This window comes from Semicossyphus pulcher, unplaced genomic scaffold (genome assembly GCF_022749685.1).
Source record: "Semicossyphus pulcher isolate SPU_LCO1_2020_fin unplaced genomic scaffold, fSemPul1.0.p SCAF_14, whole genome shotgun sequence".
NCBI classification, from domain to species: domain Eukaryota; kingdom Metazoa; phylum Chordata; class Actinopteri; order Labriformes; family Labridae; genus Semicossyphus; species Semicossyphus pulcher.
In genome coordinates, this window is record NW_027211648.1 from 8,524,119 (window position 1) to 8,548,280 (window position 24,162).

General features: G+C 42.3%; 1 protein-coding gene across 1 annotated transcript; it reads right to left on the reverse strand.

The window, feature by feature from the left end:
- Positions 1-539: 539 nt before the first annotated feature.
- Positions 540-18,671, reverse strand: tmem229b (transmembrane protein 229B). Its single transcript, XM_069661773.1, has 2 exons — positions 18,477-18,671; positions 540-1,881 (listed from the first exon to the last, which is right to left on the reverse strand). Exon 2 carries the CDS (start codon positions 1,835-1,837, stop codon positions 1,250-1,252), a length of 588 nt encoding a protein of 195 aa, XP_069517874.1. The 5' UTR covers positions 1,838-1,881; positions 18,477-18,671; the 3' UTR covers positions 540-1,249.
- Between the last annotated feature and the right edge of the window lie 5,491 nt (positions 18,672-24,162).

Consider the following 24,162-nt stretch of genomic DNA (forward strand, 5'->3'; position numbering starts at 1 on the left):
AATATTCATTAGTACTTTTTTGTATTGTTGTCAGCAGCCATGAGGGAAAGAAAAACAGTGTATATTTAGATAGAAATTATTTCTGATTCCCAGTGAATGAGTAATGAGGCTGACGTCACCCCGGCGGATCTAAGACAACATTTAAAGCACACTAGATGCACATGCACACGCAGTGACTCATGACGAGGTTTCCTGAAAAACTACAAAAAGGAAATTACTGAGAGGTTTGATGCTGCTGCTCATGACTCATAATCATCGGCATGAACGGAGAAGCGGCCCTGCTATTATTGTAAATGGACTACATTTATATAGCGCCTACACACATCACGCACAGACCCATTCATAAAAGTGATGTCGGAGAAGCTGCCATGCAAAGGCTGTGACCTGCTCACCAGGAGCAGCGTGGGGGTTCGCTGTCACACTTCAACATGCTGTCAGGAGGGAAACCCGACCGTGGGAGACTCGCACACACACGAGCAGCAGGCGGACTCACGAGACGTACAGAATGAGCTCTGTAAAAATGTATATTATATTGGAAGACAAGGTTTTTCATGCATTTTTTTTTTTTTACCAGGCATTGTGGGTATTCACTAACTTCTGAGAAACATTCTTCACGGTGGAAGCAGACACACGGAGCGCTGCCTCTGGGTGGACGGTATGTTCTTTAAGAGCTTTTCGTAGCTACATTACTACAGTACTTTTGATTAATACTTAAGGACAGTATGTACATTTTAAAAAGAACAGCTGCAGCTACTTTTTTTTACTTCTATCTCAGACAGACTGATGTGCCCTTGAAAAACACAATTATTACTATTTGTTCCTCTGCAGGGAGATAACGCTAATCTCTGCATTTTTTTTTAATCCCGAGTTCTTTGCAGTCTATGGGACAGGAGAAATTAAAAGTTTAATCCCGGTTATTGAAGACCCTGAGCTCCTCAAGGTCAGCCGCACATGGGAATGGGTGGGTGCGTTATTATGGGATGCAGCAAACACAGCAGCATGGAGCTTGGTGCCTCTGTTGACCGTAGAGAGCACAGTGAGTGATTCGGGTGTTGTTAAGACCCACTAAGATGTTGTTTTCTGGCTGTTTTGATTCTCTTCTCACCTCTGCACACCAGCCCAGTCTACATGTCTGTCTGTTTGTCCTCCCTGACACAGTTAAGGAGGGAGGACTGCTTATGGAAAGTGGCTGAGGAAGGTGGAAGAGGTGTAGCAGGGCGATTGGGCTGGTCTCAGATTGTGTCATTCTTCATTCTACTTTAAGGTAGCCGTTAGCATCGCTCCCCATCCCTCTGCTCCTCTCTCTCCTCCTCCCATCCCCCACAGCTCCGTCTCCGCCCCCAGCATCCGACCGATGGTTTGACCAGCCGTCTTCGGGTCCCTTGTGGAAGCGCAGCCGCAGCGTTTTGCGGATGACCAACTGCTCTACAATGAAGGAGGCGCAGAACCAGGGCACCGCGTACTCGGCGGTGATCAGTCCCATGAAGTTGTAGCGGAACTCGGTGTAGTCCCAGGGGCAGGCGTTGAACTGGCGCAGCAGCAGCCCGGTGCCGAACTCCCACAGGTACGTCCATAAAGTGTAGATGATGCAGCGCAGCAGCACGGGGCAGCGGCCGCGCAGCTTCAGGTACATCTGCTCCACGATGAGGATGCAGGTGCCGTAGATGAAGAACGCCCACACGCTGGTCACGCCGGGGAATTTCCAGTTGCAGTTGACCACGAACTCCCAGGCGGCCGTGAACATGACCTCGCAGAAGTAGCCGTGGATGGCGTAGAGGTACCAGCGGGACAGCGCCGTCAGAGGGACAGGAGCCTCCGGGGTTTCCAAGGTCACCATGTTGTTTTCACGCAGTTTTCAGGCTGTGCAAATTAGATGCAGGTCTGAGGAGACAGGAGAGGAAAAAGGGTGTAAGGAAGTGACATTAAGTCAACACAACACCTGCAGTAGTCTTAAAAAGTGTATGAAATCAGCCAGGAAAATCAAGAGTTACAACTCGAGTAAACCGTAGACCTCTGGCTATCTGGGATGTGTGTTCCTGCAATTGCCTTTAATCGCCACAAGGTGCCGCCAAAGAGAATAAAACTGAGAACTTTGAGATGATCAGTTTAACATAACACTACAGCTGCTTCACATTACGAGCAACACATGGTGACTCTTATTGTATAGAAGCCACAATAAACAAGACTTTAATGGTAAATGCTTTTCTGCACACCTGCAACTCCTCAGTAATTAGGCCGCTCCTTTTACCGTGTCCTGCTGCTGTGTGGAAAACTACTCGTGATGTGCACAGCATGAAATCATCACGGTGTCTCATTACATAATGGAAAGAAGCAAATTATTGACTGAAATCTTCATCAAAACTGCTCTGTAGGGGCGCTGGTTTAGCTCAGTGGGTAGAGCAGGCGCCTCATGTACAGAGGCAAGTTCGACTCCCGGTCTGCCCGTCTGCTGTCTCTACTCCCCACATTTCCCGTCTCTCTTCAGCTGCCCTATAAATAAAGGCAAAAGCCAAAGAATAAAAGAAAATAAAGAACTGCACTGTAAACAGATATCATGAGTACTTCCAGGTCAGTTAATATATTGATCAATGAAATAAACAGTGTTGTCTTAATGAATGTATATAATTAATGCTGGCACCAGGAGCTGGTTAAACAGTGTCTGCATACTGCTGGATAGAAACATCTCCATGAGGCTGGATCGACTCAAAAAACAAGGTCACAAAGAAGAACATGTGCACTTCGAATTGAGACACAACAGTCTAATCTTTAAGACTAAGCAGTTTTGAACCTCCTCACATGACAGAAAGGGTCAAGAGGTCACAGTGGCCCCTTGTGAAAACAGGCCTTAACAAAGACCCAGCAGTTCTTACACAGATTTGTATGGCTGTAACTAATCCGACTGTTACAGAAATTGGGTAGGGTAAAATGTGTTTTAAAGCAGCATTAGAATGAGGTACTGTAGAACTGCAGAGATTCCCATTAAAGGTCACATTATCTACTGTAATATATTATTATTAGAGATAGACCGATATGGTTTTTTCAGGGCCGATACCGATACTGATTATTAGTAGTCAAGGAGGCCGATAACCGATATTTGGAGCCGATATTCATTTGCAGTAAAAGCGAAATATTGGCGTCAAAACTTTGAATAATACAAACTCCAACACTTAACTTTGTTTAAATGCCTTTAAGCATATGTTTATTAAACAAACAAACACAAAGCGCAGGGAGTTCCCAGGGTCAGCAGCATCTCTTATGAAGTTAACTGAAAATTTAAATACATAAATAAATAACTTCCTGAAGTTTTATGAAGTAAATAAAACACAGTTAAATAAAATGTGCAAAGAAATGAACTCTTATCGACTGTCAGATTAAAAAAAAAAGAAAAAAGGCAGATGTCGATATGCGTCAAAATGCCGAATATCGGCGCCGATAATTGGCCCGGCCGATAATTATTAGTATAATATCATACTTTTGGACATATATTTCTGCATTTTTATTACCTCATCCAAACTGTGCAATTACCTCTCGTGTACAATTGTTATTTATTCTGCAATATGTCACTTTACTTACCATCAACCATATCACATGATACACACCGTGTGTTTTTGACTTGGTGCATTTTTTTGTGCAAAAGCTTCCACAATAAGTGAAAGGTCTTGTTTTTGCCTTTTCCCCTTGTTTCCTCTGTCCTTTACTTTGTGCTGTTGTAAGAAGTGAATTTCCCCCAGTGGGGGATCAATACACTTTATCTTATCTTATCAGGATTTTTTTTTTTGAAAGAGACAAGACAGCGAACGTTTCGGAAACGGGGGAAGAGAGAGTGGGGATGACACGCGGCAAGGGAACAAGGATGGGAGTTGAGCCCGGGGCTGCCACATCGAGGACTGTCGCCTCCGTAAATGGGATGGGCGATTTAACCGCTGAGCTAAACCAACGCCTGGATTTTAATGGTTTTTTTTAATGAAAATTAATATCTTAATCTGTCAAAATAATCGGACAATAAGAAAAAAAAAAGTAATTCTGCAGCCTCTCAAATTTCATACACTTTGATGCACAGGAGACCCAAAACAGCAGCTCAGCCAGTGTTAGCAGTAGTATTAACTCACACTTGGTGCTACCCCCACTACCCCGGGGTGTTTCCAAATCAACCAGGGCTGAAATCTTAAGGATTACAGCTTTAATTGCAAAGCGCGCTAAGCCAAAGTTCAATTAAGGACAGGGCAACGAAACACTCAGCTGACACCAGAAGGATGAAATTAGAGACAGCAGGGCTACAGAGCTCTTAAACTCCAAGGCCTTCCCTCAGTCGATGCTATTTACTGACTGACTGAGGGGGTTTCTTATGTAAGGTATAGCTTTATCATCTGACTGCCTACATCATGTGCTCTTTTTCCAAATCCCGCAGCTTGACGCACACAGGCTTCGGTATCAGGTGTCAGGAGGCCCACGCAGGGTTGGATCCTTCCTCAACTCGATTTATCACACAGCATGTCTAATAAAAAACACTGAAGGCAAGCGGCATCATACCGAGGAGTTCAAAGACCACATGGTCAAGAAGGCCACAGAGCGTACATCTTCTACTATACAATACCTCCAGAGGAGACTGTGTCATAATAACAACAATTATACAATGCATCATCGCCGCTCTGTACAGTCCGAGCTCAGAGAGAGGTCAGGAGTACAAAAGCTTGTTTGAAGAACAAAAGCTGACTTTTTTTTTTGGGCTCTTTTTGTCTCCAGAGTCTGGCTGGGGCCCAGAGTGGGCCCATGGGGATTAGCACATTTCTTCCAAACAAGGAACAAGGGTTTCATGTGAGGAACTGGGCCACAGCGATGGACCAACTGACCTCACAAAACCCTTTATACCTTCTTTTCAATGCCTTCCTGGGAAACTCGCCTTCTCCTCTCAGCTATTCAAGCCGGGCCTGAGTCAAACTGTGTTTTGGAAAAGTTTTTCTTCCGGCTTTAATCTTTTTAACCTGACGCAGGAAAAGGGCTACATTACATCAGAATATACAATGTATGTTGCCTTTTATGGTAAAGCATGACTTTTCACTCTGATGAACCTCAATTACATATTATAAAGTTTAAAGGAATAGTTCAACAATTTTAGGAACTTGCTTTTTTGCTAAGTAGGAGGAGAGGACGACCAGTTAGCCTAGCTTAGCAGAAACTCAAGAACCAGCAATTCTGTGTCCTTTAGAAGGAAACTAAATCTACAAAGAAACACATCTAAAGTTCCCTGATTACATGACACATTTTATTAGTTGTGGCTGTGGCTCAGTGTTAGCGTGGGTCTGTCAATCGGAAGGTTGGGGGTTCGATCCCTGACTGCTACAGACACATTTCGAAGAGTCCTTGGGCAAGACACTGAACCCCAAATTGCTCCTGAAGGCATCGCCATCGGGTATGAATGTGCATAGATACTGGTTGGAGATTGGCTCTTAGGCCTCTGCCATCATATGTGTGTGAAAGGGTGAATGTGACATGTAGTGTAAAAAGCGCTTTGAGTGGTCTGAAGACGAGAAAAGCGCTCTATAAGCACAGTCCATTTACCATTTGTCTATTCCATTGACGGCAACACTTCAGGAAGTCACAATAGAAAGGTGTTCGGTACATAATCACCTGTCAAAACTACACCTTGACATTTAACCACTGTGTACTAATTAAACAAACAAGACTAACATGTTTCTTTAAGGGCAATCTCGGAACTCATAGTCTTTAATTGACAACGATCCTTTTCCCTGCGCTGCATTGTTTACAGTCCAGTTAGCAACTTGAGATGTGACTGTGTGTTCAGGTCAAAGGTGAAGAGAATTCCGCCCCTCCAGATATGACAGCAGACGCCGTCACTTCATGGTTCATTACATCTCCCAGAGGAGCGCCTGTTCATCTGTCTCTGGTGAGTCTCAGTTTCACTGTGATTTGTAGTTACACTCACAATTCACCAATTTTGTTGTGATTTACTTCAAACAATCCTTACGCAGATTTGTAAAAAGTAGAACTGAAGCTTTGTCAGGTCTGTCCTCAAGAGGAGAAGAAAGCTACATTTAAAATGCTCGTGTGTTGAACGGAGGTCGGATCGATCATTTCTGATGCATTCAAAGACGTCTGGAAATCTAAACTCTGAACGGCTTTTGCAACACAGCAGCAAGCAAATTTGTCTGAAGTTTAAATTTTAAACAGATTGTTCGCTGAACTTAGCTGCAGATGTGTGTTTATAGAGATAAATAAGAAGCTAAATCGTTGTCAAAAGACCGCCGATAGGATCCTAGATGTCATTGTGGCGCATTACGTTCTGCCTACTTTTGCTCTCCACATGGAATGTTTTTTCTGCGTACACCGCAGCCTGCTGACACGTGATTGGTCAACATTACTTGGACTACAAACGGACTACAAACTAGAACACTTCCTGCACTAAAATCCGGTTGTGCGCCTACATAATCTGTATACATTAACTTAATGGGTGATTTGTATTACCTTTGACAGAACCGAGCTAGCGAATTCCCCTCATTTCCAGTCTTTATGCTAAGCTAACCAGCTGCCTGCTGTATGTACCCTGTTCCCCGTGCCTAGAAGACGGACATGAGCTGCTTTTTTCCGGTTATAATTTTCTTGTCTTACCTGTAGAAAGAAAACCAATAGACATAAATAATTTTGATCTGTATCAAAGCACTCCTATGATAGATTCAAGCACTCAACCTGGTGTGCCTTTCTCCTGAACATCATCCCAACTTTTCTCTTTCTTTTTCACACTTCAGTTCCCCCTGTTCGCTTTCTTCATCGCCCGCACGGACACCATTTGTTCAGCTCTCACATGCCCACTAAGCTGCTAATGATAACAAATTTGGAATGCAGTAGGAAGGTCGAAGAAGAGATTTCAGAAACTGCTGCAGTGGTAGAAACACTTCCTTTGCTGAAAATCAATCAGCCAAATTATTATACGCGTCATCATTTTATCATCCTGGTCTTAAAGCACGATGAACGGCTAATTCTGGAGAGGTTAGGCTGGGTCAGTTTAAAACTTTAGCAGCTTCGAAGAGCTGAACTTTTTTTCTCCTACACATCAATCTGTTTGTTTCTACTCCTGTTCAATATCCATGACTCAGGATCTAAAGTCCTCTTCTGCGTATCAAAGACATCAGGATTATCATAATGACTAAGTAAGAAGAGTGGCTGCCACTCCAGATGATAGCAGTGCAGTTTATATGTCAGCACAACAGGTTAGATTAGATTATACGTTCCTCACATTGTTGCTGTGCGAAGGTTGATTTGTGTATGTCAAGAGACAGAGAGTGAGCGCGTTGTAACAGGGCAAACAGGTTTCTGAGGCTCTTGCGAAGGAAGACGAAAAGTGAAAAGTGATTTAACTTTTGGCACATTCATGATCCGACTATGTGAACCTGGGGAACTTGAAAACAAAGCAACTTCCTCTTTTGCTACAGAATGAATGAGGTTTGAAATGTGATAATAAAACACAGGAACAAATAATTAATCTGAGGTTTTATTTCTGATTAAGCTTTATGTGAAGAGTCCAACGTTAACTGTCACTATTAAACCATTTGTTAAAGTTTACAGTTAAGGCAGTAAAACATTTAGGTCTATATGTGTATGACTAGCTTAGCTGCTAATTGCTAATGACCATAGACTGTATAAAAAGATGGACGACATGACAGCTCCCTAAAAGTGAAGCCAAAACATTTCGAGCGCCCCCTGCTGACCGGCTGCAGTATAGGTCATAAAGCCCGCCTCCTCCATGTTAACAGATGGGACATGAGTCAAACTATAAAATCAAAATACACGTCAAATAAGTTTTTCTCAAACATGGTTTCTGTCATTATAGTTAGTTCTTATCATGCTGATTTACGTCCAAGTTTTCATTTTTCTGACAAGTTTAAATTAGTTATTTGATGCTGTAAAAAGGATGATTGACAGCTCTGTTGACCAATACGGCTCCTGCAGCCGATCTGTTCCGGATTAGCAGGGTAGAGGAGGAACGGCGAGAGGAGACGTAACTAAAACGATCACTACAGTCACTGAAGTTTCCATATCTGTGAACGTCTGCTTCAGACCAACACAAGAAGCTGCTCTGTTGTTAAATACGCCAGCGTGCGGGATCCTTGCTGTTTTTTTCAGTAATTTAAGTGTGTGTTTTGGTTATGTGGCTAAGGCGGCTCTACTGTAGAGCTCTGGCTCCAAATGACGTCACCATTGCAAGATGGCAGCGCCTATCTCGGGGGCTATTTTGGCTTCAATTTCTTACAATGAGAGCAGATCTATATATACAGTACAGTCATTGCTAATGAGAGTCACTGTTGTAACTACTTGACTAGCATAACAGCTAACTCCTTGTGATCATCACTAAGACTCCAAGTTACGATTTCCATCACTATCTTTTAATCTGCTCATCAATCAATCAAGTAACAGTTTTAGCGTTAATGGTCGCAATGGTTAAATGAATAATTAGCGTAACTGCTAGCTTCCTGTGAGGTACACAATTGTTGCTACGTGACTAGCATAGCTGCTAACTTCTTGTGACAGTCACTAGGACTGCAACTATGACTTATTACTGATTAATCTGCTAGCTTATTTACCACTCATTATGCTAGCTCCAACTGTCACAATGATTGAGTTATTACCATCACAAGCGTTGCTACACGATGAACTTAGCTGCTTAGTGCACATGACAGTTAAGATATTTGCTACATCACTAGCATACGGTCACAATGGCTAATGCCTCAGCTCAAACGGACACAGTTGCTGAATCATTAGCATAGCTGCTAGCTCGGTCTGATAGTCACAACAGCTGCTACTTTCTTGTTCCGTTTCATTTAGATGTAGAAACATACACATACAGAATATAGCTCCTTTTATTTGAGCTAAATTAACTGTATAACTATTTTATAACCTTGTGGCTTCTGAATCATATTTGTTTTAAGTTTGAAACATATACACATAACTACTAGAGAAAGCTGAAGGTGTTTTTATGTAGAATATGAGATAAATTCATCATATTTTTCAGCCCTTTTATTAATAAAAGTAATTAAGTTGAGTGTTTACATTGGACATTCTTGAAAAAAGTTCAAGAATTGGCAACTTAAACTCTTTGTTTGGCCAGTTTTAGCGTTACAAGGCAGGTAGCTGACATGAAATAAGGGATGAGACAAAACAAAAATCTCTGGTTTGGACTCAAACCAGGGTTGCTGTGATTACACGGTCAGCATCTTAAAACCCGAAGCCCCCAGGAAGCCACAGCTTACCCTTTCCGTGTGTGTATTTAGGCATTTCTATTGACTTGTAGCCTCAGCATGACACAGTTCACACACTGGGTGTTGTTTGATTCTGCTGCTGTTGTTGCAGCTGTCGGAGGAAACCGCCCACCGTCCCACCGCCCCACCGGCGCTCTCATCGGCCCCAAGTATTGATCGACAAGGTTCCTGCCAGCTCTAGCTGCGGCGACCCGCTTCACCACTGCACTCTATCGAACCCCCGCTACAGGACATCACAGCGTGAAGGCGATCAGAATGGCAAATGTGATAGAGCTGCCTGCTTTGTAAACCTCCCAGTGACCACGGGGAGACACAGCGCAGGCAGGGGGCCGTCTGAACTGAAAGAGAGGGAAGTCTAACCACGGAGCGCTGGAGGTTTGTCTGAGGACACGGAGGGAAGACACCGACCGAGCGTGTGTGCTTTCAAATGAAGCACAAAGGGAGAGAGCGAGCCAGAGAGAGGGAGGGTTTGCTTTGAACTGAGGGCTGTGGTTGAAAACAAGGCAGACAGGTCCGTCGGTGAGACGCTCCTCTGACAGCAGGTAGACAAAGACCGGCATGACAAAAACACGGCGATGTTGAAGCGAACCAAGGTTAAATAATAAAAAGCAAAGATGCGGCTTGACAGCATGCTGACAGCTGTGAACTCTGACATTGTGATTAAATCAGAAAGCTAACCCGTGCTGACCTCTCATCATGACATAATCCCCGGTCATGTACTGTGTCTCTCCGGCTCGGCCCGTGGCACAGATCGCAGGCCTATGCAGACTTTTGGAAGGTCACTTTGGGAGGCTGCGGTCTCGCGTACAGAAACCAGCAGCATCCAATGCGGTTAAGTGCCAGTGACCAAGGTGACCCGACCACCGCTTCATCATCATCACCAGCTGGCAGGAACATGCCCACGTGGCTGCATCTGTCCTCGGGCTGATATTTCTGGACATACACAAGCCAGGATAGTGACGAGCTGACAGGACAGTGCTGAAACAATTTACTTTTTAGGAGGATAATCACCAACAATTCAGACATTTATCAATCAATAATGCTAAACATTTGCAGGACGATTTCCCTGTTCGTTCTCTATCATTACAAATTGAATGTGCTTTTGTTTTAAGGGACATAACATGCATTATTCCTATCAAATAAGTGAAAACAAGTATGTACCCATGCAGCACAGCTAACCTGAAAACTAATGCTGCACTAATTGATCCTGAATTAGCGTCTCTGTCTTTGTGATGAAGAGGTAATTGAAGAGTGATGAGAGAGAAGAAACCACGGACACGGCGAGCGCTGAGGAAAGCGGGAGAACTTTCCGAGGCAGCACAAACAAAACGGATCCCTATCAATCAAAGAGACAGGTCAATTACCTCCGAAACGGCACGCTGGCTGTAACCCTAAACTGCCTCACACGTCTCCTTCGACCAACCGGAGCGAAGACGAGCGGAGATGTAATGCTCTTTAAAGACGGAATAAGCTCGTAATAAACAGGTCCGCTTAAAGTGTCATCCAACCCCTTTGATTAATGTTCAGGATGAAGAATCGGGAGACGCAGAGAAGGACGTCGAGCTCAGGATGGGAAGCTTACAAATCCTATAAATTCAGGGAATCTGACAAATCTTTCTTGTTCACAGCTTCCTAATAAATCATTAACTAAATAGACACTGACAAGCAAAAATCTGAGCGACATTCGGCCATGTTTTAATGTTGGGGGGGGCGGGTTTAGGCTAGTTTCAAGCCTGTGGAGTAGCTTAGCAAACTCTGTGCAGGCCCTCGTACAGCCTCTGCCTGGAACGACTCAGTCAGCTCTGTCCCTTTAAGAAAGCCCCTCTCTCTTCTGATTGGCCAGCTCTCTGATGCCTGCTGAGGCCCCGATCAGACCGAGCACCTATTAGCAGCTAGCTAGGGGTGGCTTTTATGTAGTTGTTTTCAATGAGAGGGACGCTTTTTGGCGCGCTGCTTTTACCTTGCTGAGCGCCTCGCGTTTTTGAGGACGTCAACTCATTGTCCAATCGGATGAATGGAGAGGCGGGCCTTCTGCAGGGGTGACAACATCGAGTGATCGCCGTGATCTTTCCTCTTTCTGAGGGTCTCATGTACCCACACGGATCTCTGCTGCCCTGTGTTTAATGTATTTGGGAGCAGCCTCTCACCCTCCGTCAAAGAGCAAGTGCCCTTCGCCTGTCCATTTTCTACCGAGCTGTAACTAATCTATTGAGCACAAAGTTGAGTATTTTAGCTAGCCAAACTAAATGGGAACAGTAACGCTTAGATTGACAGCTAATGATGCGGTGGTTGCCTTAACAACAGAAAAAAAAGCCGCCCCCCAGATCGGGCCATGAGGCTGCACTTTGTGATATTGCAAAGAAAGGAGCACCAACAAAGTTACTTGTTGTTGTTGTAAAAACTTTTCACTTATTTCATGCATTTTACGAGTTGATACTGAAGAAGTATACAAGGACACTTAGCCCGAGCTTCCCTCGGGAAACAGAACGTATCACAAACAATACGGGTTTTGAAAGAGCTGCAGAAACGCCGTCAGGGCTAAGACTAAAAGCCTGGACGCAGCACATCCAACAGAGGCTCATATAAGTTTACAGTGGGCATCCTTTCTCTCTGTATCCGCAAGGTGAAAGACTGAATAACAGAGGCAGAGAGGAGGGGGAGGAGGGCTCTGTGTAAACAGAGGGGAAGGAGCTGCACTCTGAAGGGCTCGTGATGATGTGCAAGAAATAAAACTCGTCCCTGCATAGGAGGAAAAGTTTTTATATTGCATGACAACTCATAAGCACTGATGCTTTGTACTTGGTTGTTAAATTTGATATTTTTACATTACAAATCCTTTTGAAAGAAGAAGACATTTTAATTGAAACATCTTTGGTTCAAACTTTTGTTTTGCCATATTTATTGGCATATCAAAAAGTACAGGATATTATACCAGATAAATGCAGTGTGTTTTTATGTACACAACCTCACGACGTGTGTGTGCTGCAGGTGTAGCCACTAAACTGAGACATGTCTTCTTGGTTACCAGCCTGTATATGTAGCCCCAGCGTGAACCAGCACCAGAACGAGGTGCCGCTGATAACGGCAATACACACTGAAAAACTGCCATGCATGACTAAAAGCCTCCATCATCCCGCTAACATGTGATAGCAGAAGCGTCGCGTGCATGTTTACAGTTTACAGGTGACACGCAGATTCTGCAGCTCAGCGTCAGTTCTAATGTGATATCAGACTTTTGTTGTAGATCAGTGATGGAAAACAAGGAAGTGGCGAGTACTCCTTTTGCAACAATAAAGTAGCAGCTTGACGTGTTGCAGTTAAGCAAGCCTGGTGCTATTTACCATCTAGTTATTCATCTATAATTAGCCTATCTACAGTGGACTGTCTGATATCAACCTCGATTGTGATACACAGTGAAGTAAACCACAACAGATGTCATTTTTTTAATCTTTCTTGTACAATATGATTTAAATTTGCACAACAGAGCGCCTCCCACTGGCAATAATTAGTATCTATGAGAGCACTCTTTCCATTTTAACCAGACGTCTGCGGTCGGCTCCCTTTGTCATGGTTTTATTTCATGTCATGGATTTTCCTCGCTTTCCTTTTCAGACTGTTTGCCTTCATCGGAGCGTCCAATTTGTTTCTTTTTCTTTGGATTTTCACTTATTGTTGAAGTTGTATCTGTAGTCATCCATCTTTTCTTTGTTTGTTCAGCCATAGTAGATTACTGTTTACTCGCAACACTTGAAGAGATCGGAAGAGCAGCCGCTTAGCTCCGCCTACCCTCTCTGGCAGACCAACCACTGCTGGCTGATGGAAAACTAACTGGGCGCGGCTTGTGATTTTTTCTGCGATTTTTTGCACCAGACACCCGGTCTGTAATTATACTATATACTGCAAATGCGGAGGCTTTCATCAGTGGGCCTTAGGCTCAATCACCGTTACGTCTTTCGGGGATAGAGACATTTATTTAAATGAAAAACTTGATTGTTACTTTAAAACATAAACATAGTGCTGAATTCAAACATTGTTTCTCTCAGTGCTGAAATGTGAAACTGCCAAGGAAACAAAATATTGTATAGGTTTGATATGAATGGAATATAAAGTGAGAAAAGATGAACTCAGTATCAGCGACTGGACGGAGAAGAAACTTTTCGGCAACTGCCAGAAAACTAGACTAGATTAGAAGTGGGTCAAAAGTGTTTATAGTCGTTCCAAAGGCCTCACTGGGAGGCAGAGGGGAAAGTCGGCCATCACAGAGAGGGGGTTAGCGGACGGGAGGGGGGAATTACAGATACGGTCTGAAACAGGAGGTTTCTGAAACTATTCGACCGTCCTTTATTCTGTTCTGTTGGATGGGCTGGCAGCTTCAGGTGTCACTTTCTGCTGATGTTGGGTATCACATTTAGAACAACACCTCTCTTAGTCATTTTAACCTTGACATAAGACAGAGAGACGGTACAATGTGTGTGTTCGCTCTTTAGTATGGAGCCAAAGGATGCACCCATTAGACACTGATAACGATCTGATATTGACTCGAACAGCTGGATCAGGGACAAGTGTAAATGTGCTGGATGTTTACGTCTGTGTGCTTGTACTTGGTCAAGAGTCAGCTGCGTGCTTGGCGGCCTTTCAGCTTGAATCAAGAAGAAGGCAGCAAACGTTTCAGGTGTGTTTCATGCTTGCTATGCCAAAAGATTTACGGCTACCTGCAACACCTGCAAAGACGACGACAAAGTGAAAATAGTGCAACGCTGGGGATAAGTTCCTGTTTATGTTTGCTGTTTTTTTGCTGTTGTTTATTTAGGGAGGTGTCCACCGTAGTGGGTAATAAGCTGAGAAGTAGTTCCAGGGGAGGTCAGAGGGAAGAAGAAGATGTATGTTGAGCGAGCGAGAGCTGTAGAGAAAAGCACTTAGCCGACCTGTTTGTTGTTGTTGTTTTTTTACGGGCACACCTCAACCTCGGGTTAGCTGTTGCTGTGACAAGGAAATAAATCTGGGACCGGTTTCACAAAGATGTTTTATTGCTCATAGATGAGTCAAATGCAAGTTTCACAAAAGTAAAGACTGACTCATTTTAAGCCAAAAAAACTAGATACCTTACCCCCATGTTACCACGGTAACAATCAGTGACCTGCTGACCAGGAGCACCAAATTTTCAAATGTTGCAATTTATTTCCGTATCAGGTTTTTTGTTTTCTGCTGGGGTAAACGGACTTGAGCGGTTAGATGCAGTTACTCGGTCAACCTTTTTTTGTTGTTGTTGTTTTGAAAAAAGTCCAAATTTACCCAGAATTCAATGCACCATACTCGTGCTTAAGATAGTCAAGAACTAAACTGCTTTGTGAAATGGATGCATTCAGACGTAGATTTGTTGTATCTAAGCCACAGTCAAAGTCTGTGTTGTTGAGCTGGCAACACACATCGCCTCTTCCCCGTTCTTCCTCCATCCGTCCAGCTAACCCGCAGCGCTACATTATATATATATTTTATTTTTTTCCCTCTATTTTTCCAAAAGAATAGATTGTTTATCTTAAGATGTCTGGAAAACTTCATTAATAAAATAGTCAAATCATATTTTAGTTGTTTTTTGTGAGTTAATATGAATGTAACTGATGTGTTCTCATAGCTATCACAGGTCAGTGAATTTAATCAAATCAGTATCAAATCATTGGCTTTATTAAATCAGCAAATATTGTTTAGTTGCCCAAACAACAATATAAAATCCCTGGAGGTAACACTGCAACGTGCAACACAACCAACTGTCCAACTTACTTACCAGCTAAACCAATAAAACACTGTAACTGGATCTGTACTCATCCAATACCAACAGTTGGGCTCAGTGCTTCCCTAATGGTCCCTTGTCATTTACACTGTGCTGAAATCTCCTCTGACTTTACTCTGTTCAGGTGAGATATACTTTGCTCTGGCTCTCTGTAGTACCTTTTCTTCTCTGTAGTCTCACTGTCTCTTAATTACCAAATAAATATCCACAAAATTACCTTTAAACAAACCGACCTTTAAAGTTCAAACCTCCTCTGACAGTGTTTTCTCTTACACTGTTGCATCCCTCTTTTCTCTCCCCCACACTCATTACAGCTCTTCAGCTCTTTGCAGTTTAATGAAAGACCCTAAGACATGGGAGCTAAGCCCCCTGTCCTCAATAGCATGTGGGTCATGCCCCATAGATTAGAAATCTTGGAGCAGCTACAGAGAAAGCAGGAGATTTACTGACATGGTCATCGTGGCGCAGGGGAGAGTAATGCCTCTAATGGAGGGATGCATGCGCATGTTAATCTGTTATCAGACAAAGAAGCTTTATAATCGATCGTTGACGATGCATAATTGATGCCGGCTGCTCGGCAAAGGTTTTAGGGACAGAGATCTTTGAAAAACAAGAGAGGGTTTGAGCTCAACAGTTACCTGCTGTGGAATATTAAGCATCTTAAATGGTGTTAAACACAGAGTCAAAGGGGGCATAAAGGGGTTCTTCTTAAAGGTACAGAGACCTCCTCTACAGTGAAGCTCACTTTAATACAACTGCATCAATGTTTTTATATTGAACCCATCTGAGACTTAACTTTTGAGAACAATACTGATATTTAAAAGTTTAAAAATTTCAAATGTAATTAATTAAAATCAGTCGATTATGTTTTTTTTCTCATAAACATAAAAAAACTGCAACAATAATATGAACTGGGAGGAAATATTTCTCAGCTCACACGTGATCCAAATGACCCCAAAGGCATCTGTGGTATTTAAACAGCAAGTTCCTGGTAATTATTAGCTAACATGTATACTGTACAAACATACCAATACTGATGTATCTGTTTGAGGTTGATATACGTCAGCCTCTAATATTTTTGAAAGTCGTTTTACAGTCTTTTGAAACTTCACATTGTGTGCGCTCCCTTATCTAAAGTACGTCTAACATGTTTATTTGTGTACATTAACCTGCTTGATTTTAATCTCTTCACTGTGGAGTGTTTTGTACCCTTTTTGCAAGTTGTGTCATGACTGCAATTTGGTTTAAAATTCCAACTTGGTTTGGGAAATATTCTCCTCAACAGTGACTGCTGCTGCGTCCAAAGCCGCATAGCCTACTATGAACTACATACCCATTTTCTGTATCATTATTCTACATACATGTGTGTTAATGAACAGAAGAATCAGACGCACTGCTCAGCATCATCGGGTGTGCTTTGTCACGTGACTTTCTGATAGCTGGCTTGCTGGTTGGAGATGCTGTAGCAGCCGCAACAGTGCATCTAAAAACATGTTCTGACCAATTCTGTATCATATTTTCCCTTAAATTAAAACTTTATGGGCGTAGCTTTTAGCAGTGGAACTCTCCTTCTGCCTAGCTCTGACACACGAAAGCCTATTAAAAGACAACAAAAGCCCCTGAAGCAATTATATACCGACTGCTGATATATTCCGCTTATAAAGAGTGCTTGTATAGGAGGGTTGCGTACGGAACTGAAAGTGACAGCTTGGATCAGAATCAGACTCTCCTTGACGTACGATGCAGTTAATTTTACAGAATGATATGACCAATTACTTTGGGGAAAAGAGAGTGAATGGATTGCCAAGTCAGTGACAAAAAATTCAACAAATCAGGAGCCTGATTCATGATTCACATTTCTATTCTTACGTACACCGAGGAAGAACTCCCCTCTACCTCAAAGATGACCTTTTATGTCCGCCTAACCTGCAAATCCCCAACACACCATATACGGTCTGTTAAATTAAGAAGCAGTGATTGAAAAAGCACAACTATGACATGCAGTAATCCTGTTCTTAATACTACAATAATATTCATCACAGTGTCCACACAGCTGAGGGGGCTGGATGTTATTTTTTATTAAGCAGTGCTTCTGTCACGGGGATTCCTCGCTGTGAAGGATGGTGCGTGGGTTATATAAATAGGTCCAAAATGTCAATACAGCATCTGTAAAGCTGAGGGGGAATATAGGCTACCAGAGGCAGAAACAGGGATTATCTCACCCCAAATAAAAGTGAACTGCAGGCCTTATATGGAATAAATCAATGAGGGATTTTTAAAATCCAACCCATAGTCACGAAAAAGCATTATTTCCTACTGAACTCATTCATAAACGTGACAGTGTTGGAGATATTGAATCATGGCAGGAGTAAATCCGTTGTGTAGATGAACTCCACGGGTTGTAATTACACTGCATGGCCAAAGTCATCTTATTTTGTCCCTGGAAACTACGGGCCAGTGCGCAGGCCCGGCTGCTGGGACTCCGCTGTAGTGTGGGAGTTTAGGCTCCTTGAAGGGAGCCGGATCTTATGGCTCCGTCACTTTCGAACGGCTCTCGGAATGAAATGAAACCATTAGATCCGAGGTGAGAGAGTGGTCGGACTCCCGAATGTGCCTGCACTCTTCTACCGTGTCAACACGCATATTTAAAATTCTACTCTTTTAAAATGTAAAAGGAAACAGCAGAACAATTAATCAACGTCATTTATTTGCCAATCATTTATGATACAGCTCTGTATGACTACAGAGATGTCAACAAAAAAACAACTAACTTGGCGGGGGGTTATAATGTTGCTCACTGTCGTTCAAAAGAATCGGATCGTTCACCAACCTCCCAACACTACTCCGCTGCAGCATCACGCCTCCTTCCTACTGAGCAGTGCGGTACAGTTATCCTCTAGAAATAGGGGGGGAAAGACCCCTTCAATTTGACCAAGGGGATTTCAGAAACACTTTTTACCCATTTAAAACATTACTGTAACCCACAGGAGACAATTAGACACACCGGCAACTGCTTAAGTCCTATTTCTGAGCTTTCATAGCCAGTGTATTTGAACAGGTGTAACAGCCCAACTAAGCACACAAAACACGCCGAATACAGAGGAAAGCATTGTTGTTTTGAACTAAATGTGCAGGCATTTACTTTGCAACCACAGCAGTGTATTTAATGTGGGACACAGTTAACAAAAACACGCGTGCACAGACGCCAACTTGACAGCAAACACTCATTAAAGATAACCGGACGCAATTTTGAATGTAAGGCTATGTAAATGGCGAAAACCAACAAATGCCATAACGCAAAAGCTTGTGTTGTTTTCATGCTTCCTGTATCCCAACATGTTGGCTACATGTCGCTGAACATTCAGCTTCAGCAGACGGACATGAATCATCCTCAGTGCAGGTTTTTTTCTATTTACCTTCAGATCTAGCTCTGCGGTGTCTCCCTCAGCACACAGGCCGGCGGATCAAGCTCATCGCCCGGGTCAGGTTGTCCAGGATGTCGCACTGGTCGTCTGCGGCTTGTCTGCTTCCCCCGGCTTCTCCTCCACGGTGTCTCTGCTGTCCGATTGGAAATTGACACATTTTACTTCACTGCAGCAGCGGCAGCAGCGGCACATGCTCAGTCAGACTCACGCACCTCTTGCATCTTTGGTTAACCCTTTGATCACCGCAGCCCAGCGAGCAGACCTCCGGACTGACAGTTTGTCGGCTGAAAGTTCGCTGGCTCAGTTGTAGTGAACCCGCAGGATTGACACGTTTAGCTAAACTAAGCACATAGAGGAGGAGATTCACAATAACAATGTACCCTAAGCCCTATTTTGTAGTTTTAAGCAAATATAAGGACATTTATTATTGAAAATAAAAACCTATTCCTGCGCACAATATGAAACTAACTGTTAGCTTACAGCCAGCTAAGCATAAAGATTGAACTTGGTAGCCTAGCTTTGTCCAAAAGTAACAAAAATATCTTAAATATATACAAAAAAATAATTAAAGTTGATGATTTCTGGTTTTATAGGGCTGTTATGTGTGCGACTTTGTGGCATTGCAAGGCAACAAACGGTTTTCCGTTTCCAGCTAAGCTAAGAAAACCAGGTGTAGCTTAATTTCAGACGGACAGCTATTAATATCAATTTTCTAACACACAATTTTCTAAGGTATATAATTATATAAGTAAAAAAACAAGACAATATGTGAAATTGCAGTCACTACAAAATTTAGCTAAAAAACAAAAAGTCTGACCAAGAGAGCCAAAACCAGTTCAAGCTAGCTGGGAAGACAGCTATGGCGAGCCTTGTCTAAATCTAAATGTATTTAACTCTAACACTAACAACAGCTCAAGATTCTGTATTTTAACATGATAATTAAAGCTCCTGTTAGAAGTTTTTCCCTGGTTATGAAACAGACTGAAATAAATTCTGATTACTCAATATGACCTACAAAAGCAAAGCAGACCATCAGCGACAAGATTGATTATTTCTATATCGATTTTTTTTAATGCCTGAAACTGCTGGCGGGAGAGTAGGTGTCAGACTAAGCGATTAACTGCACCCTTACTTTGTTTACATTTTCCAGGGCAAAAACTGTAAGTGAGTGATACATATGATTTTTGGCTGAACACCGGGGTTAGCCCTACAAATGGGTATGTATGTGACTGACTGAGTAACTGACTGACTGAGTGATGGTACTTTCAGAGACGAAGAGACAGAGAGAGTCGTGACATCGCAATGGGTGATCATGGAGCAAATTGGACCTCCACTGACGCGACTCTCTGTCTCTACGGCTCTGGATACTTTGTTTGGGGAGTAGGCGGGGCTGCTCCACCAATTCTCCTGTCCTCACCTACGTCTGCAGCGCGCACCTGCTTTCAAACACATTGTCAACGGCCTCATAGGGACACTCCTTGTAACACATTGCCCACAAAAGCGCACATTGACCTGATGCGGTCAGCCACATACGAGGTTTTCACCTAGTCTTGTTTGTTAAAAACCACAACTTAAACATAGACAGGACAAAATCAGCAAAGAGATAAGAGGTATGGCTTTGTCCACCAATTAACAAGTGCACATCTCATATCTTAAATATATACAAAAGAAAGAGAGTAAAGTTGACGATTTTTGGTTTTATAGGGGCTGTTATGTGTGCGACTTTGTGGTGTTGCTAGGCAATAAAGGGTTTTCCGTTTCTAGCTAAACTAAGCAAACCAGGTCTAGCTACGAGAGCTATATCAATCCTCACATCCAACACACAATTTTCTAAGATATGAAATTATATAAGTCAAAAGAAAACAATAAATTTGCAGTGACTGCAAAATTTTGTTAAAAACCAAAAAGCTAAATCCAGTTCAAGCTAGCTTGTGAGATAGCTATGGCTAGCCTCAGCTAAATCAAAATGTATTTACTTTCACACTATTACTACTAACACTGACTCTTGGTACATCTTGGTATTTTAAAGTGGAAGTACACTAAATAAGGTTGTAGCTAAAATCAAATCACGGGAAATAAAACAAATAAAACAAGAGAGTGTCCTGCTAAGAGAGTAGCTAGCTGAGTAGCAGCTGAGGCTATTCCAGCTTTTTCCAAGAGGAATTCCCAATTTAAGGCTACTTTTATCAAATTTAAATATATCAAATAGTAAAAATATCTTAAAAATCTACAAAAAAAGAGGGTAAAGTTGACATTTTTTGGTTTTATAGGGCTGTTATGTGTGGGACTTTGTGGTGTTGCTAGGCAATAAAGGGTTTTCCGTTTCTAGCTAAGCTAAGCAAACCAGGTCAAGCTTAATTTTAAATGGACAGCTACGAGAGCTATATCAATCCTCACATCCAACACACAATTTTCTAAGATATGAAATTTAAATATATCAAATAGTAAAAATAGTTCACCATATTGGTTGTATGGCAGCCTTGTTTGTGACAAAATGTATATGAAAAACCTCAAAGAAAAGAAGTGTTGATATTCTGTTTCCTCCAAACATTCCCTGACGTCTTTCCACGGGCAGTGTAGTTTTTTGGTCTTATCTTATGTCAATGATCTAATGTTGTAAAATAATCGGAACAATAGTAAATAAGACACAATATTTTATCTGCCACACCTGCACCAATAAATATGTCTCTCAGTTTGGAGGCTATATTTGTTTTAGATAGAGCCGGGAGTTCTTAGGTGTGTCGCACCCTCATTTCAAATATCACTACCAGCATCTTAAACAATGACATGATTGTCATCTCTCAAATTACTTGCGGTAAGTCAAGGACAGTTGGTTTTGTCATGAGGTGTGGCTGCTATCAGTGATTAGATTAGGACCTGCTATCAGTTATTACATGTATTCAGTGGACTTTGGCTAACGGCTAATATGAAGTGTAGATGGTTGGAGGTTCCCTTTTTCATTTTATATTCAGCTTATCACAGCTAGAATACGCCCATGGTCACTCCATGATGGATTTGCAGTATGAAAATGTGAAAGGTTCACAAGTTAAAATGATTAAACCTGATGATATATGATAATGTAACACAGGATGTAAAACTGAAATCAAATACCGACTCTATTCTTTCCGTCTAAGTGGTCTCCAAAGGAAAATGCCCCCATCGACAAGATAGGAAAGGTCACTCTGTAATTTGAAGAGCATTCTAATAATGTTATCGGTGCGCTCACCAACCTGATATTATTTCAAGTGGACATTAATACCTTACAGACGCCATTTTCCATAGAGCCTCATGAAGACAGGAGGGATGTTTGCTCAGAACCATTACGCTACCTATTAGCATCGACCTTGTCCTACAGATAAGTGGGTAGAAAATAACATCCTAGACCATAAATCTATGATAAGTAGGAGATGTGCTAGCACATGCTATAAATATTTAGTTGCTCCAGAGCACAAACAATCTCAGGAAGAGAAAGGGAAGAACACAGTGACCCCTCAAACCCCCAGTAAGTCTAGTTGTAGTCAAAGCCTTGGCTATAATCTTGAAAATATGCGAGACATTCAGACTGCAGTCCGCAGATGCTTTGCATACAATCTGACAGAGTTTTGGGGATCTAAAAAGAAAGCAGAGGCAGCTGTAAAAGAAGCCGGTGATGCCTCTATAAAGTACAAAATGTTTTACTGCTTACAGTTCATTTTGTTTTAAAGTAGTATGCTCATTTTTGTGAAGCACGCGCTCTCTCTTATCTTCTCTGTGATTCTTCGAGCAATAAACGTGTGTTCTCATGGCCGTGTTTGTCTCTGCCATATATTTCTCAGCTCTATGAAGGCTAAAAAAGGTTTGAATTCTGTCCTTTTAATTAAAAATGTTCTTGTCTTTAGGTTAAAAGATGTCCCATGAGAGCAGTGTCTCGTACAATGTGCTGAATTGTGTTTTCTTCAAAGGCTGTGAACCCTAAAGGGCACTGCATCGTGTTTGGTTTTTCTCACGGGAAGGGCACCCTATAGGACACTGCACCTCTTTTTTCCTACTGGAAGGGCACCCTCTATGGACTGCATCGCTTTTCATTCACAGGAAGGAAACCCTGCATCACGTTTTTGTCCACTGTCGAAAGCACTGCATCATGCATGAAGGGCACCCTATGGAGCACTGCATCAAGTCGTCTCCACTGCATCACGTTTTCTTCACGGGGTGAGGCAATCGAAGTGAGCACTGCAGCACGTGTTTTGTCCACTAAAAAGGAAACCCTAAAGGACAATGCATCCGAGGAACGTTTACAGCACCGTTTCTAATCGATTGCAGCTGAGAATTAGGGAAGTTTCGTAGCCAAAAAGGGGGTCCAACCTGCCAATAACAAGCGGTATTTAATAAAGTGGCTGGTGAGTGCAGTTCAGTTCCCTCACAGATTTCTAGTCCAGGGTGGCCAACATGCTGCGCGAGTAAGACGTGAAAAGGCCCTTTACTAAGACATTCATCTGCTGTGTACCAACATATTTCAGCACTTCTTCGTGAAAGTTCGTCCAGTAGCAAGTTTTTGTATCACTTTTCTTTTTCATTTGTAAAAAGCTTCATCTGTTAATTTTACACCTCTTTTATGAAAATGTTTTCTGGTGAAGCTTTTTTATTCCATTAACAGTAATAACATTTATTGTGGTAGTCGTGTTTTATCCTGGTTTTCCCATTATAAAAGGCCTGTTTTAATTAAATGGAGTTCAATGGATACAAAAATAATTGCGTTGAAAATTGTTTTATTTTCCCATTTCAACCTATAAAACCACCAGGACTGATGTTTATATCAGTCATGTGACCCTGTGCGTTGTGTGCACTGCAGACAAGCTACTCATAAACATAAATAAAGACAAACACATGAAAGCAGAACACATTACCAACTGCTTTTAGCTGTGTTTTTTGACCTTTGCTTCCTAAACATATTATACTTGAAATTTCTAATAATTTAATTTTGGAACAAAACATTAAAGGGCCAGTCCTATCATGCTATTATGGGGAGCTAATGCCATTATGTTAGGAAAAAAAAAGCAATTTTGCTCTGTGCCTTTGGAGGACGCTTTCCGCTTCTCCAACAGGCCCTGGAAAACCTCCGTCAGTAAAGCGCGTCATCTGGCGGAGGCCAGGGAGCTCGCTAAACTACACTTCCTCAATCTAGGACGCCCGCCTCCAATGTCCACATACTGTAAAATGTAATCACTTGTTCCGTGAGGTGCCTTGAAACGCTGCCTGCTCTCCTGTTTTCCATCCCAGACATTCCACATTTATAACGAAGTCATGTCTCGTTCAAAATCGTCAGGTTTGAAATGTAGACTGCAGACCTGAAGATATTTTAGACGATCCACCGGTATATTCTCGTCGTATTTCAGATTCGGTACCGCTCTAGAGCCATTGCCTGCAGAGAAACGGTAGCATTTCACTCCAGCATCTCTGGCTGGGCCGTTCCTTTCAGAGGGAGGGGTGCAATGCAATCTGGGTGTTGTAGGAATGACGAATAGGTGAAACCACAAGCTGTTTGTACAACTTTCTCCACAGCTATGGTGCCAGTTTCAAATATTGTTTCTATCGACTACAGAGAACACCATTAATAGCTATTTAAATTATTTTGCATATACCGTTTTTGCATACCTGTGTGAGTTTTGACAAGTCAGCGCACAAACACCAAAAGAAGAGG

Coding starts and splice junctions, on each gene's coding strand:
- tmem229b (XM_069661773.1), bottom strand. CDS start 1,837: ATGGTGACCTTGGAAACCCCGGAGGCTCCTGTCCCTCTGACGGCGCTG.